At 45.0% G+C, this 15000-nt stretch overlaps 2 protein-coding genes across 3 annotated transcripts in view; both read left to right on the forward strand.

Annotated features, from left to right (window-relative positions):
• LOC113828626 (nitric oxide synthase, salivary gland-like) overlaps positions 1–14195 on the forward strand; it is a 21217-nt gene extending 7022 nt beyond the window's left edge. Inside the window, exons 5-26 of the mRNA XM_070130901.1 lie at positions 465–556; positions 1349–1490; positions 1758–1897; positions 2061–2235; positions 2575–2676; positions 2791–3089; positions 3269–3413; positions 3837–3941; positions 4349–4401; positions 5604–5639; positions 6427–6618; positions 8521–8695; positions 9340–9454; positions 9606–9684; positions 10022–10197; positions 10324–10484; positions 10700–10910; positions 11337–11424; positions 11841–11962; positions 12063–12205; positions 13770–13961; positions 14134–14195. Of these exons, the coding sequence (XP_069987002.1) occupies positions 465–556; positions 1349–1490; positions 1758–1897; positions 2061–2235; positions 2575–2676; positions 2791–3089; positions 3269–3413; positions 3837–3941; positions 4349–4401; positions 5604–5639; positions 6427–6618; positions 8521–8695; positions 9340–9454; positions 9606–9684; positions 10022–10197; positions 10324–10484; positions 10700–10910; positions 11337–11424; positions 11841–11962; positions 12063–12205; positions 13770–13961; positions 14134–14175 (2985 nt within the window). The 3' untranslated portion in view covers positions 14176–14195. The remainder of the gene's footprint in view (positions 1–464; positions 557–1348; positions 1491–1757; positions 1898–2060; positions 2236–2574; positions 2677–2790; positions 3090–3268; positions 3414–3836; positions 3942–4348; positions 4402–5603; positions 5640–6426; positions 6619–8520; positions 8696–9339; positions 9455–9605; positions 9685–10021; positions 10198–10323; positions 10485–10699; positions 10911–11336; positions 11425–11840; positions 11963–12062; positions 12206–13769; positions 13962–14133) is intronic.
• The window catches only part of LOC113816244 (Kv channel-interacting protein 4), a 521919-nt gene that overhangs the window by 330196 nt on the left and 176723 nt on the right, over positions 1–15000 (forward strand). The gene's annotated exons all lie outside the window — the stretch shown is intronic.

Raw genomic sequence — 15000 nt, forward strand, 5'->3', positions numbered from 1 at the left:
GCGCCATTGTAAAAGGGAGGAATTTCATCTGTTTTTTTTTCTTAATCTTCTTCTTCTCGGGGTAATGCAATTATATACATATAATTGGTTGACTTGGGAATCCCCTTCCCTGTCCTCGGGGGCTTCGCTCTCCTCCGAAGTAATGCATGTGTGTGTCCGTCTGAATTGCAAAACACTGTGCAATGTTGATAAATTGACAAAGAAGACTTACTGTTTACGAGGCGGGCTTACTGAAAATGAGAACGTCTGGAATTCCTCTCGGATTTCATCTTCAGTTCTGTGGAAGTTGGGTGAGGCGTGTGTGCGTGTGCTTGCTTGCTTACTTATGTTTGCGTGCGTGTACGAGTTGGTTCCGTCTGTGCATGGCTTGTCTGTCTGAATGTGCTCCTAAATTCCATAGTGTGTGAGTGTGCGCCTGTGTATGTGTGTAAGTAGCTAATGTCTTCTCCTTCAACTTCCCGAAGGTGTTCGATGCTCGGCACATCACGACGGCCCAGGAAATGTTTGAGGCGATCTGCAAGCACCTCGAATACGCGACCGACGGAGGCAATCTCAGGTCTGCTTTTCACTACGCATTACACACACGTACCTAAACACACACAAACACTCACATATGCGCTCAAATAAACTCACACACACACACACAAACTCACACACACAAACAAACACAAACACACACATATACACACAAATAAACTCACACACACACAAACAAACACACACAAACTCACACATAAACTCACGCACACACAAACACACAGCCATGTATACATGTACTTTGTTTTTGTCCATCCTTGCCTTTATTAATTTATCTGATAGTTATCCCTCACCCCTTCCATTAGGTCCGCAAGTGCAATGCTCGCATAAACCGGCTATAACCCACGCATCATTTTCTCAAAAGGACAAAAGGAAACTATTTATGTTTGTGGTTTCCCACTTAAAGAGAAGCCTTCGATACGGCTCATGTCACGATTTCTTTATAAAGCTATGACTGTCTGCTTTCATTTCCTCCCATTGCCATCACAAGCCATTTTCTGGTCTCTGCGACGCTGTCTAGATCGCCTCCAGCGCCAGTAACAACCACAACTAATGTTTTTCAGTCAGACTTTCTAATGAACTGACCTTCCATTTCCTCAACCTGGTCCCAAAGCCTTTGGGGATTGCTCTTCGCTTTCCTCTTCCTTATACTCTCTCTTTCTTACACTGTCTCCTTTCTCTTGCTCCCCTTGCTTCTGTTCCCCACTTACTACTTCCACCTCCCTCGTTTACAGCTCTGTCTCTGCCTCTTACCCCTTTTCCGTCTCTCTCTCCCTCCCTCCTTCTCCTCATTCCTCTCTCCTTCCCGCAGGTCGACGCTGACGGTGTTCCCGCAGCGCCAGTCCGGCCGCCGCGACTTCCGCGTGTGGAACCCGCAGCTGATCGCTTACGCCGGCTACCGCGCCGACGACGGGAGCGTGACCGGCGACCCCGCGTGGGCCGAGTTCACGCAGGTCGGGCCTTCGGGAGACCGTTCTGTTCTGTTGTTATCATAACCTGTTTTGTTGTTATGGTTGTAGTTATTATCGTTCCCCTTGTTCGAGCCATTATAAGCTGCTGTTATTGTTTTGCTTATTTATTTATTTATCATTATTATTTTTATTTATTTATTTTTCTATGACAGTACCTGCGTTCCTCTCCTTCCGTACCCTAAGCGATTGTATGTCAATACCTTATGACCACAAGACTATCCTTGACGCTATTCCCCGCACGCCCACCAGGTGTGCCAGGAGCTGGGCTGGCAGGGCGGAGGCGGGCGGTTCGACGTGCTCCCGCTGGTCGTGTCGACGCCCACCGAGGAGCCCCAGTGGTTCGACATCCCCGACGACCTCGTTCTGCGGGTCGCCCTGGAACACCCGAAGTAGGTCGCCTCAGTATCACCCATGTAATGTCTATGGATCTCCACACACACGCACATGCATGTATATTTGCCGTTTGCCTATGACTTAAGTAAAAAAAACCTTTCCCTTCAACCTCGCAGCCCAACGGCCGAGCCACAACTTTACCCCCCCCTCCCCCCCCAGGTACGACTGGTTCGGGGCGCTCGGGCTGGAATGGTTCGCGCTGCCTGCCGTGTCGGGCATGATGCTGGACTGCGGCGGCGTCGAGTTCACCGCCGCGCCCTTCAACGGCTGGTACCTGTCGTCCGAGATCGCCAGCAGGGACCTCTGCGACGCCCAGCGCTACAACATCATCAAGGTGGGGCTGCGCGCTCGTCCGCCGGGGTCTGAGCTTCTTTCCAGGAGAAGCTGACGGCGTGAAGCGGGGCGTCTTGCTGGCTCCTCGCTCTCGGCTGCTTCTTCAGAGATGGATCTTATGCAGCGCGTTTTGTTCCGCTGAACTGCTCTGACTTGAATACCGAGCAGAAGCAATGATCCAAGCCTTTTCTGTTTGAGCTTTAGATCTAACTGCCTTGGGGAGATGCTTATTTACTTGTCCCTCTTCAGGTACCTCTTTCATTTTCTCACTCTCGTTTTCTCTTCCCTTGCTCATTCTCTTCTCTCTTCAACTTGTTATAATCCTCTTCCTCTTTCTCAGGAGGTGGGAGACAAACTCGGGCTGGACACTCGCACGCCCGTCACGCTGTGGAAGGACCAGGCTGCGCTCGAGGTCAACATTGCGGTGCTGCATTCGTACCAGGTGCGTGGGAAGTGTGGCCTCTCTTTCTCCGCTCTGCTCTCTCTCTCTCCTGCTGATGAGATTCTCTTCCTGAACCGCCTTGCCGCCCACTGACCCCGCCCCCCCTCCCCTCAGCAAGCGAAGGTGACGCTGGTCGACCACCACACCGTGTCCGAGTCCTTCATGCAGTTCTTCGCCAACGAGCACCGGGAGCGAGGCGGGTGCCCTGCCGACTGGGTGTGGATCGTGCCGCCCATCTCGGGCTCCCTCACGCCCGTCTTCCACCAGGAGATGTCCCTGTACTACCTGAAGCCCGCCTACGAGTACCAGGAGCTGGCCTGGGTGGCCTTCCACAAACAGAACCGGATGCTGAGCGGCGAAGACGGCGAGCCCGGAGGGGGCAGGCAGCGGCTGACCTTCAGGATGGTCGCCTTGTGAGTGGGACGAGAGAGGAATGACAGCGAATAGCTGCTTCAAACACAATAACAATAGGAAAAGCTAATGGCGACAATATATATGAAAATATTGATACATATGATATATATGACATGAATTCATACATAATACCAGACTTTGAGAACCGAGAAAACCGAGCCAAGCTGTCTTCGTGCAGGGCAGTGTGGTTCAGCAGCGTCCTGTACACGCGGGCGCTGAGCAGGAGGGTCCGCGCGACCATCCTCTACGCCACGGAAACAGGAAAGTCTCAGACATTTGCGCACGAACTCGCTGACGTGTTCAGGAAGAACTTCAGTGTTCAGGTGAGGAACGGCGTTGAGGTGGGGGGGGGGCTGGGAGGGAGGGAGGGGTAAGAGAGTGGGGAGGAAAGGAGGAGAAAGAGAGAGAGAGAGGGAGAGAGATAGAGAGAGAGAGAGAGCGAGAGAGAGAGAGAGAGAGAGAGAGAGAGAGAGAGAGAGAGAGAGGAAAGAGGAGAGAGGAAGGGAGAGAGAGAGACAGATAGAGAGAGAGGAGAGAGGAAGAGAGAGAGAGAGAAAGAAAGATAGAGGGAGAGAGAGGGAGAGGAGAGAGAGGTAAATAGATAGAGAGAGAGAAGAGAGAAGAAGGGAGGGAGAGAGATGAGAGAGAAAAAGAGAAAGACAGAGAGCGAGACAGAAACAGGCGACTGAACGGAAACATCGTCCCAGAGTCCTCTTCACCCCCCCCCCCTCTCCCCCCGTCTCCAGGTCCGCAACATGAAGGAGTACGAGGCGAGCGCCCTCAAGGACGAGCGCTTCCTGCTGGTGGTGGCCCCGACGGCGGGCAATGGCGACCCTCCTCTGCAGGCTCAGGTAGGTTTCTCGAGCAATTACTCGTGTGGCAAATCCCAGATCCAGTAACATGAGAAGGAAATGAAATGCCATTCACTGAGAAATGACCTCGTGGTTTCCGAGGCAATTGTTGGAACGAAAAACAGTAAATGTCAGTGAAAAAAAATGTCCTTTTAATTTTAGTATGTTGAGAATATGTTTATAAACCTATTTCTTATTCTACTTACGCGTAGAAATAACTTTATAGCAAAATGAATACACCAGAACGCTTGCATTTTAAACACTTGCATATTCGGCATCTGAAGGGCAGGTCCTCTAAATATCTCTATATTTATTTTTCCTTCCGCGTACTGACTGCAAGGGGTGACTATATTGATACTAAGGAATGACTGTTTCGATGCTAATACTTATCTTTTCTGGTTTAAAAGGATTTCGTGAAGGACCTGTACGAAGACATGATGCCAGACGCGGAGCAGCAGAAGTAAGTTCTAGTTTTGGTCTGTTCATCCATTTCCATTCAGGAGACCTTCGCCTCTTCCGATTCTCCTTTTTTATACGGTCTATAGTGGCTATCCGTGTAGTCTTACCGGGTATGAGTAAAAGTGGTTAGAGTCAGAAGAGGAAATGGTCAAAATCAGGAAGTGAAAAGCCGGCGGGGCTCTCTTGAACAAGTCGCGGATTTTGACCCGTGAAGATAAGATTGGACTGACCTTGCTTTGTTCTGAGAAGGCATGACCTGCGCTTGCCCGTTCGTGTCATATCTTTCAAAAATTATGAGTTTTTGCACAATAATTTTTTTTTTTTTTTTTTTGTAATCCTCTCTCGTATGTGCGAGAAAAAAAAGTGGAGTGGTCGCGCCCTTCCCAGCTAATGCCTTCCCAGCTAATGCAAACATGTCGAAACAGCTTCTTGAACAGGGTTGGAAAGGATTTTTAAAAGATGCTCTTAATTGTTCATATGAATATCCGATGCAATTTATCTTCCCAAAAAATGTGTGTGTGTGTGTGTGTGTGTGTGTGTGTGTGTGTGTGTGTGTGTGTGTGTGTGTGTGTGTAAATGTATATATACACACATTATGAAAGATGCAATAATGTGCTACCGCAGTGATATGATGAATAAATAGCATAGCCTACCCAACCAGGATTCGAACCGGTGTCATTGCAGGCAGGTAACTGGAAGATAGTCGCTCATATCAACTGAGCCACACGACCTTATGGAAGCTAGACAGATCCTTGTTGCACGCTTCTTTTAGTGAGTCATGTGGTTCAGTTCGTATGAGTGTCTGTCTTGCCTGCGTATGCGTTTACGATCCCGTGCATCCGTGGGCTAAACAGACTGCATATGTTGCACGTCTGCTGCTTCTAAAAAGTGATATATCAGCCTCAGACCCATTATATCTAAAATTCACAAATGCCTCAATGTTCTTGGGATCATTAATCATATCTATACAACAATTAAACTCAGGAGTCATCAGCACAATAGCTTGAAGAACTAAAAAGTGTAACTGCAGATAGCACGCAGACACTTTGTTTGTATATGATTAACTGAGTTTCTGATCCTGTGACACCCGGGCGACGAGATCGATGGTGCCAGATGACCCAAGTGGCACACCGGTTCTCTCGGTACATCGTGGCACCAAAGGATCTTGGCAAGTACTCACCAGTTTGTCTTCTTTGCCCGCAGGTGGACCTTCCGGGAGCACTACAACGATTTTAAGATGTAAGAAAGTCATTCGTTGTTTTGCAATTGCTGTGAACTCTTTTTTTCATTCAGTATTCATCATTCAGCATGCACAATATACATACATATATATATATATATATATATATATATATATATATATATATATATATATATATATATATATATATATATATATATATATATATATATATATATATATATATATATATATATATATATATGTATATATATGTATATATATAATATGTACATATATATATATATATATATATATATATATATATATATATATATATATCTATATATATATCTATGTATATATTTTTATTGTATATACACATATATATGTATATATATATATACATATATATATATATGTATATATATGTATACATATATGTATATATATGTATACATATATGTATATATATATGTGTAAATATATATATGTATGTATATGTATGTGTGTATATATATATATATATATATATATATATATATATATATATATATATATATATATATATATATGTATGTATATGTATATGTGTATATATATATATATATATATATATATATATATATATATATATATATATATATATATATATACATGTATATATGTGTATATATAAACAGAAACACACACTTATGCTAACACACACGTGCATGTGTTTATGTCGATCTATATTTTTCAGTCTATCTATTTATATATAGTGTATACTCACAAATGACATATCTATATCAGTCTATTTACGTATATATATATATAGCATGCATCCTACTTCCCCCTTCGTACCAGTAACGGGTTAACAGACGACCCGAAGGAGCAGCAGCAGAAGCAGACCTCGCGGGTGGTAGAGAAGCGGCAGCAAGAGCGGAAGCGGGGAGTCCTCAGCAGCTGGATCAGCCGCCTCACGCTCAGGAAATCCTCGTACGACCTTGTAGGACACTCCAACGGCCATGTGACGGATGGGAGAGATAGAACCATCTAGTGAGTATGTTTAAAGATTGAGTAGGAGGATAGAGCCATTTCGTAGGCAGGTTTGGAGATAAAACTAATTTGGAGGTCAAAGGGGAGATTCGTTTGGGGGTAGAGAGTAAAGACAGAGCCATCTAGTGAGTGTATTTGGAGGTGTAGGTGAGAAACATCACCATCTAGTAAGTACTGGGAAGTGGAGTGAGGCCATCTAGTGAGTGTATTTGGAAGTGGAGGGAAAAGGAGGTGGAGGGAAAGACAGAGCCATCTAGTGAGTATGTTTGGAGGTAGAAGGGAGAAGCAGAGCCATCTAGTGAGTAATTGGAAGTGTAGGGGAGTGACAGAGCCATCTAGTGAAAATACTTGGAGGTGTAGGGGAGAGACAGAGCCATCTAGTGAGTGTGTTTGAAAGCAGAAATGGAGGGACAGAGATAGAGACGTCTGGTGAGTAAATTTGGAAGTGGAGGGGAATGGCAGAGCATCTAGTGAGTAAGTTTGGAGATGGAGGGGAGAGACAACGCCATCTAGTGAATACATTTGAAGGTGGAGGGGATAGACAGAGCCATCTATTGAGTACATTTGAAAACAAGTGAGTGGACAAAAACAGAGACATCCAGTGAGTATATATTTGGAGGTGGAGAGGGGGGAGGGAGCCATCTAGTGAATATATTTGGAAATGGGGGGGGGAGACAGAGCCATCTAGTGAGAGTATTTGAAGGTGGAGGGAAGAGAGAAGGCGATCTAATGAATATACACGGAAGTGGAGGGGAGAGGCAGAGCCATCTAGTGAGGATATTTGGAGCTGGGCAGGAGAGACAGAGCCATCTAGTGAGTGTTTATAGATGTGTGTGTGTGGGGAGGGTGAAACAGAGCCATCTAGTGAGCGTATTTGGAAGTGGAGGGTAGATATAGAGCCATCTAGGTCGTGTATTTGGGGATGGAAAAGGGAGAGACAACCGTATAGTGTATTAGGAGGTGGAAGGGGGAGGCAGAACCATTTAGTAAGTGTATTTGGAAGAGGGGGACAAAAGCAGAGCCATCTAGTGAGTATATTTGTAGATGAGGATAGAGACAGAGCCGTGTAGTGAGTTTATTTGGAAGTGGATAACGCACCTAGCGAGTGAATTGTAGGTCATTATTATTATTATTATCATTGTTGCCATTATCACCATTATTATTGTTATAATTATTTTCATAATTTTTTACTATTATATCATAATCATTATTATTGTTGTTATAATTATCGTTATAATCATCCATATCGTTATCACTATTATCGCCATTATACTTGTAACTATTTTTATTATTTTTATGATCATCCTCAATATCATTATCATTATTGTTGATATTACTATTTTTTATTACAATTATTATTGTTACAGGCATAAGATGGCTTATAATGATAATGATAGCAATAATGATAACAATGATAGTGACTATATCATTATCCTTATTTTTATCCATATCATTGTCATCAGTATTATCACTGTCATTCATCGTATCATTGTCGTTTAACAGTATTGTTATTATGTTAATGGTAGTAATATTTTCTTCAGCATCGTCTCTGAACGTTGATCTTTCATGTACGATCTTTAAAGAGAGATTTAGTTCAAGAAATTTTATTTTCCGTTTATATCTGCTTCTGTCAATGTGTACGTACGAATTGTTTATCTGTCTCCCTGACTTCCTTACGCTCTCTCTCTCTCTTTCCCTCCTCTCTGCCCCTCATCTTTCTCTTTTCCTACCTTCTTCCCTTTCGCTTTCCTTTTCCTCGCCCCGCTCACTCCCTCTCCTCCTCCTCCCACCCTCCATTCCCTCCGTCTGTCCTCTCTTTCGCTCCCTCCCTCTTCTTTCCTCCTCTCCCTTTCCTTCCTCCTCCCCTTCTCTCTCCTTCTCACTCCCTCGCTCTCCCCCCAGCTTCGCCGTGTTCGCCCTGGGCGCCAGCAACTACAAGTACTTCTGCGCCTTCGGGAGGTACATGGACCACCTCCTGGGGCAGGTGGGCGGGACGCGGGTCCTGGGCGTGTCGTGCGGCGACGACCTCGACGACCAGAGGAAGGCCTTCGCCAGGTGGTCGTCCAGCGTGCTCAAGGTCGGCGCCCACAGCTGTTGCTCTTCGGTTTCTTGGTTATTCCCCGAATTCTCTCCCGTCGCCGATTCTCTGTCCGTCTGCCTGTGTCCATCTTTCTTTCTACACACACACACACACGCATGTAAGAATATATATACATATATATACACACACACACGTACACACACACACACACACACACACACACACACACACACACACACACACACACACACACACACACACACACATCCACACACACACACACACACACACACACACATACACACACACACACACCCACACACACACACACACACACACACACACACACACACACACATATATATATATATATATATATATATATATATATATATATATATATGCATGTATGTATGTATGCATGCATTTATGTATGTGTGTGTGCACATGTACATGTGTGTGTGACCCCAGTTCCATTCGCTGAAGCTCTAGTTCATCTGCTGATTCATCTCTAGTTCCTTCGTGGTCCCTCTTTCTCCTTGCTCTCCCTCGCTCATGACTTCGCAACGGCCTCCATGCAAACAAAATGTCTTAAAGCATCTATTAAAATCCTTATGCATGTTTATCCTGATCTTGACGAGAGTAAACATCTGACCACATTCCTTTTCTGCAAATGACAGGCAGCGAGTGAGGTGTTCCAGGTGGACGGTGACCCCGTGCAGGTGGAGGAAGAGGTCACAAGGCCAGACCAGGTCAAGTTGTCTCCAGCAGTGCAGGCTGACTCCCTCGTAGAAGGTCAGACACCTGAAAGTCGTTAAGCAGTAGTAGCAGTCGTAGATAAGGCATGCAGACGTGTGATAAGCATAACCATACACAATCTTTACGTCTAAGCAGAGCCTCTCATGCAAGAGCAAATAACCACACCTAAACCAATTTGATTTCCCAGGCCTAACGCGAGCTCACAAGAGGGAAGTGTACCAGTGTGTCGTGGTGGAGATGAAGACGCTTTACGAAAGGCCGCTGAGGTGAGGCGCCGTTTGGGGATTTGGGGGCATTTCTGCGAATGAGGGAATAGAGGATAATAAGATTAAATATACGCGCTCGGGAGGGGAAATGAAAGTATGTCCACATAAACGTGTCTCTATCCATGCACGGTGAACACTTAAAATACAAGCACAGTAACGTGTGCGCAAAGATGTCGAACCGTGACGTTTTAATTCCATTTTTGTCCGTTTCCTTGTTCTATCTAAGCATATTCATCCATATCAATCAGAGATAGAGAGACAGAGAGAGAAATAAGCAGACTGATTGGTCATTTCCCATATCTTAAACCGAATGTGTCTCACGCCCTCCCCGGCCCAGGTGGGTTGGCCAGATGGTCCTGAAGCCGACGCAGGGGCGCGCGCAGTACGACCCCGGCGACCACGTGGGCGTCCTGGCGGCCAATCCGCGCGAGATGGTCACGTCGGTCCTACGGCGCGTGCGCAACAGCCCCGCCGCCGACGCGCCCGTGCGCCTCCTCCTTCGCCGGCAGACCGGTGAGTCCCTCCCTCGGGCGTGGCTGCGAGATGCATCATGGTGGAATATTTCAAAATACGGCCGGAAAAAAATGCCCGAAATGAAATGAGAAAGAATAAGACCGTTCTCCCATTTCCCTCCCGAAGGTACGTGGGTTCCTCACCCGCAGCTGCCGGCGACGACGCTGCAGGAGCTTCTGGCGAGGTACGTGGACCTCTCCGCGCCGCCGTCGCAGGGCCTGCTGTTCCTGCTCGCCTCCTGCGCCGCCAACAACCAGCAGGCAGCCCGGCTCTCGGCGCTGGCCACGGTAGGCGGGCGAGGCAGGCTCAAGCCGTCGCTTCCAATGGGCCGCCAGTGGCCATGTCCCTTTGGCGGCGGCCAAGTCAGCCTTCCTTTCTTTGCATCTGAACGAATCTTTAGTGTTATAAGCTCCCTGGGTACTGACCGCCCTTCGCACAGCCCGCGGAAGAGCAGCTTCCTCCACGCCCCCCTCACTCTCTGTTCTCTCCCTCCCGCCTTCAGGACACGCAGCAATACCAGAAGTGGCGCGCTGCCCACTGCCCGAGCCTTCCAGACGTCCTGGCAGAGTTCCCGAGCATCTCCGTGGACGCCGCCCTCCTGCTGGCCCGTCTGCCGCCCCTCCGCCCGCGCCTCTACTCCATCAGCTCCGACCGCAGCGTCCACGGCGACCGCGTCCACCTCACTGTCGGCAGCATTGAGTTCAGGGCGGAAGGTGAGGCGGGCGGCTGGCGGGTGCTCTCTCTCTCTCTCTCTCTCTCTTCTCTCTCTCTCTCTCTCTCTCTCTCTCTCTCTCTCTCTCTCTCTCTCTCTCTCTCTCTCTCTCTCTCTCTCTCTCTCTCTCTCTCTCTCTCTCTCTCTCTCTCGCTCTCTCTCTCTCTCTCTCTCTCTCTCTCTCTCTCTCTCTCTCTCTCTTTCACATTTTTTCTCTCTCTTTCTCACTGAATATGTTGTCTATGTATTTGGAAGTGTATCTACCATCCATAACCGACTAACATAAATGAATAAACAAATCACTAAGATAAAATAATAGATAAATGGCGAAGCTGAATGAACAATTAAACTAATGCAGCACCATCCGTGGCCTCGATAAGCCCTCTGGCCCCTTTGCCTCCCCTGACGAAGCCTCCCTCTCCCGCAGGCGGCGAAGGACCTGTCCATCTGGGCCTCACTTCCGGCTTCTTGAAGGGACTCAAGGCCGGAGACACGCTGGAGGTGTTTACCAACAAGTATGTTTTAAGAAACGGGAAGGTGTTGAGAGAAAGGGGAATTGTCTTGACAATATGAGATGACAGAAAGCGGGAAAATATTGACAGAAAATGAGATGTTGACAGAAAGCGGGAAAATATTGACAGGAAATGAGATGACAGAAAACGGGAAGAGGATGACAAAGGGGGAAGGAGTATGAATGAAGACGTAAAGGAAGAGAACCTTTGGCGAAGTATGGAACTGGTGACAAGGGCTGGACGGACACACTGGCAGGCAAGAAGAAAAGCGTAAATACATATGTATAAGCAGATGTTCATAGAGGTATATCTCTGAATTTCCCCTTCCGTAATTGGCCTGTCACTCACCTGTTTCCGCTGATAATTGCACTCTTTAATCGGCTTCAGTCGACTCACCAAGGCCCCTTTCCGTTCCCAAGGGCGCCGAACTTCAGCCTGCCGGAGGACCCGAGTCTGCCCATCCTCCTGGTGGCCACCGGCGTCGGCGTCGCCCCCTTCAGGAGCTACTGGCACCACCTCAACCACAGACTCAAGACGACCGGTGAGTTGCAGTGCGCTCGCGCGCGCTCGAGTTCGTGTCTTGAAAGCACCGCGCTGTTCCTTTCTCGCCGCCGAAGGCCTGACCCTCCGCTCCTCCGCAGGCGAGCGGCGGAAGGTGACGCTGTACTTCGGCTGCAGGAGCCACAAGGAGGACCTGTACTACGAGGAGAAGGCGTCCATGCTGCGGTCGGGCGCGCTCACGCACACGCACCTCGCGCTGTCCAGGGAGCCGCGCCTTCCCAAGGTGGGCGTGAGGCGGGGAGCGAGGGCGCCGCTCGGTCTGCCCGGCTCTCTCTCTCGATCTCTGTCTATCTGTCTATTTATTCATCTATCCATCTATCTATTTTTCTGCATTTTCATATAAATGACATAGTTAGACATACTTGTATACATACATATACATCTATCTGTGTGTGTGTATATGTATATATATATATATATATATATATATATATATATATATATATATATATATATATATATATATATACAAGTATGTACACACACACACACACACACACACACACACACACACACACACACACACACACACACACACACACACACACACACACACACACACACACACACACATGTATATACATAACTGAAATACGAATACGCACACATATGACGAAAATTATATATATATATATATATATATATATATATATATATATATATATATACATATATGTGTGTGTGTGTGTGTGTGTGTGTGTGTGTGTGTGTGTGTGTGTGTGTGTGTGTGTGTGTGTGTGTGTGTGTGTCTGTGCACATGTATATATATATATATATATATATATATATATATATATATATATATATATATATATATATATATATATATATATATATATATACATACATATATCTTATTTCTTTTCTTTTTGGATTCGAGCAATTGCCTTTGCATTTATGAATTTCACCGCCACTACTTTCCTCCGAAATAATTTTCCCTTCCTTTGGGACTGCAACCCTTGTTAATCACCAAAATATTGCGGCAATGATACCAAATATATTAGAATATTCATTATGCATGCAATGTCATGTCCCACAAAGACACCCTCTGTTCACTCTGTTCACTCCAAAAAGCACCAACAAATACTTTTTCGACAGTTCAGGAGATAATTTCCACAGACCAAAATTCTGACAGCTATATATTTTGACGCTGGGGAAAGTACCCAGTAATTGAACATAACGACGGACATAGTTCACATCAGTTGAATTCATTTTATGACAGTTCATGAGTTCCATTTCCTCGGCTGAGTTGTTGAAAACCTAGCAATGAAATTTTCATCTGATGTTGTAGTTAAACCGGGAGTTCGCATATGTTAACCTTCGTGTTCGCACAAGTTTAAGTTATTCATTTGTTTTTAATCGCGGTCAACCGTAGTTCGCATTTATCCTTTGCAAAACTAACATTGGCAATGGTAGGATATTTTCTTTCAAAGAGAAAAGATATAATTGCTTCCTTTGTGGGCCCAAGAGAATAAGCAGACCTAATGAAAGTTATCTTAGTTAAAGTAATCAACATTTACTGGATACTAATTTTATGCTGTCTCAATACTGCAAATGGAATCACACAGAAAATTGTTCCATTGTTCCCTGAAGAACGCGGGAGGTCGTTATAGCTACATCATTACTGGGAAAATCATATTATTACATTTTTCTTCTAGTGATAATATAGTCTCATTCAACAAAGAAAACGGAAAACCATTAGCCCTTTTTAAAGAAAACGGAATCACGTTAAAACCCGAACTAATGAAAACATAAATTCACGTATTTTCTTATCGTCCCGCTGCCAGACGTACGTGCAAGACCTCTTATTAGTGGACGGACGTGAAGTATACAGACAGTTGGTGGTGGAAGGCGGCTACATCTACATGTGCGGAAATGACGTGGTGTCCGAGGGAGTCCACAAGGCGCTCAGGGCGATCTTGCAGGACCACGGCAACCTGACGGAGGCCGAGGCGGAAGACCTCATGGCCAGACTCAAGGTAATGCATTATGTATGAATTCTTATCACATTTTACTGATTATTTTTATATGTATACAAATCAACAAAAATGATAAAAGTGACAATTAGAGAGAGGAAGAAGAGAAAGAGAGAGAGAGAGAGATAACGATGCGAGGCACTTTTTCTTAATGATTTCTGCATTTGTCCCACAGGAGGAGAGGCGATACAGAGAAGAATATTGTTCCACTCTTTGAGGTTGTTGGAGGGGGGGGGGGAGAAGAGAGAAAAAGGAGGGGGGATAAAGGAGCGAGGTGGGAGGAAGCGATAAAAAATGGAGGAAAGGAAGGTAGGGTGATAATGGCATAGGAAAAGAATGAATGAGAAGGAAATAGGAGAGAAAGAAAGATATAGAATATGTAAACAAACAAACAAACAGGAGGGAGACGAGGAAGAAAGAGAAGACTGAGAAAAAAAAGAATAAAGATGAAGAGAAGAAGAAAAAAATAAATAAAATAAAATAAACAAAGGGAATTAGGATATGATATCATTATAATGAAAACGTTATTTCTACTAATTTTGTCATTACTCTTCCTACAGCCAATAACGATGATAGAAAGATAATGTTAATACTAATGGTGATAAGGCTGATAGTAACAGCAATAATAATATTAATGATAACATTAATTATCTGTATAACTATAATCAAGGTAATGGTAATGATAAAAGGAATAATAGTGATAATAATGGTTGTAGGACTAGTAGTAATGATGACTACAAAAGCAGTGCCAGTGCTGACAATGTTAATTATCATTATGATCTTGATGTTGACTAAACTTAAATAATGCTTTCAATTATATCATTAATATATCGACAGCATGTTACAGAAAATCTAATATTTATCAATCCATTAGTAACAGGTAATTTCTAAAGGAATGACTATCAATAGATCTATGGTAATCTAATTAGTTATTTTGCAGAGTGGTACAGAAATTCATGTTTACTGATATGAAACTTTGTTTTGCTTATAGAACATTAAGTTTATTATCCATTAGACATAATTAGATTTAAGTATTAAACAG

Source organism: Penaeus vannamei, chromosome 15 (assembly GCF_042767895.1).
Source record: "Penaeus vannamei isolate JL-2024 chromosome 15, ASM4276789v1, whole genome shotgun sequence".
NCBI lineage: Eukaryota > Metazoa > Arthropoda > Malacostraca > Decapoda > Penaeidae > Penaeus > Penaeus vannamei.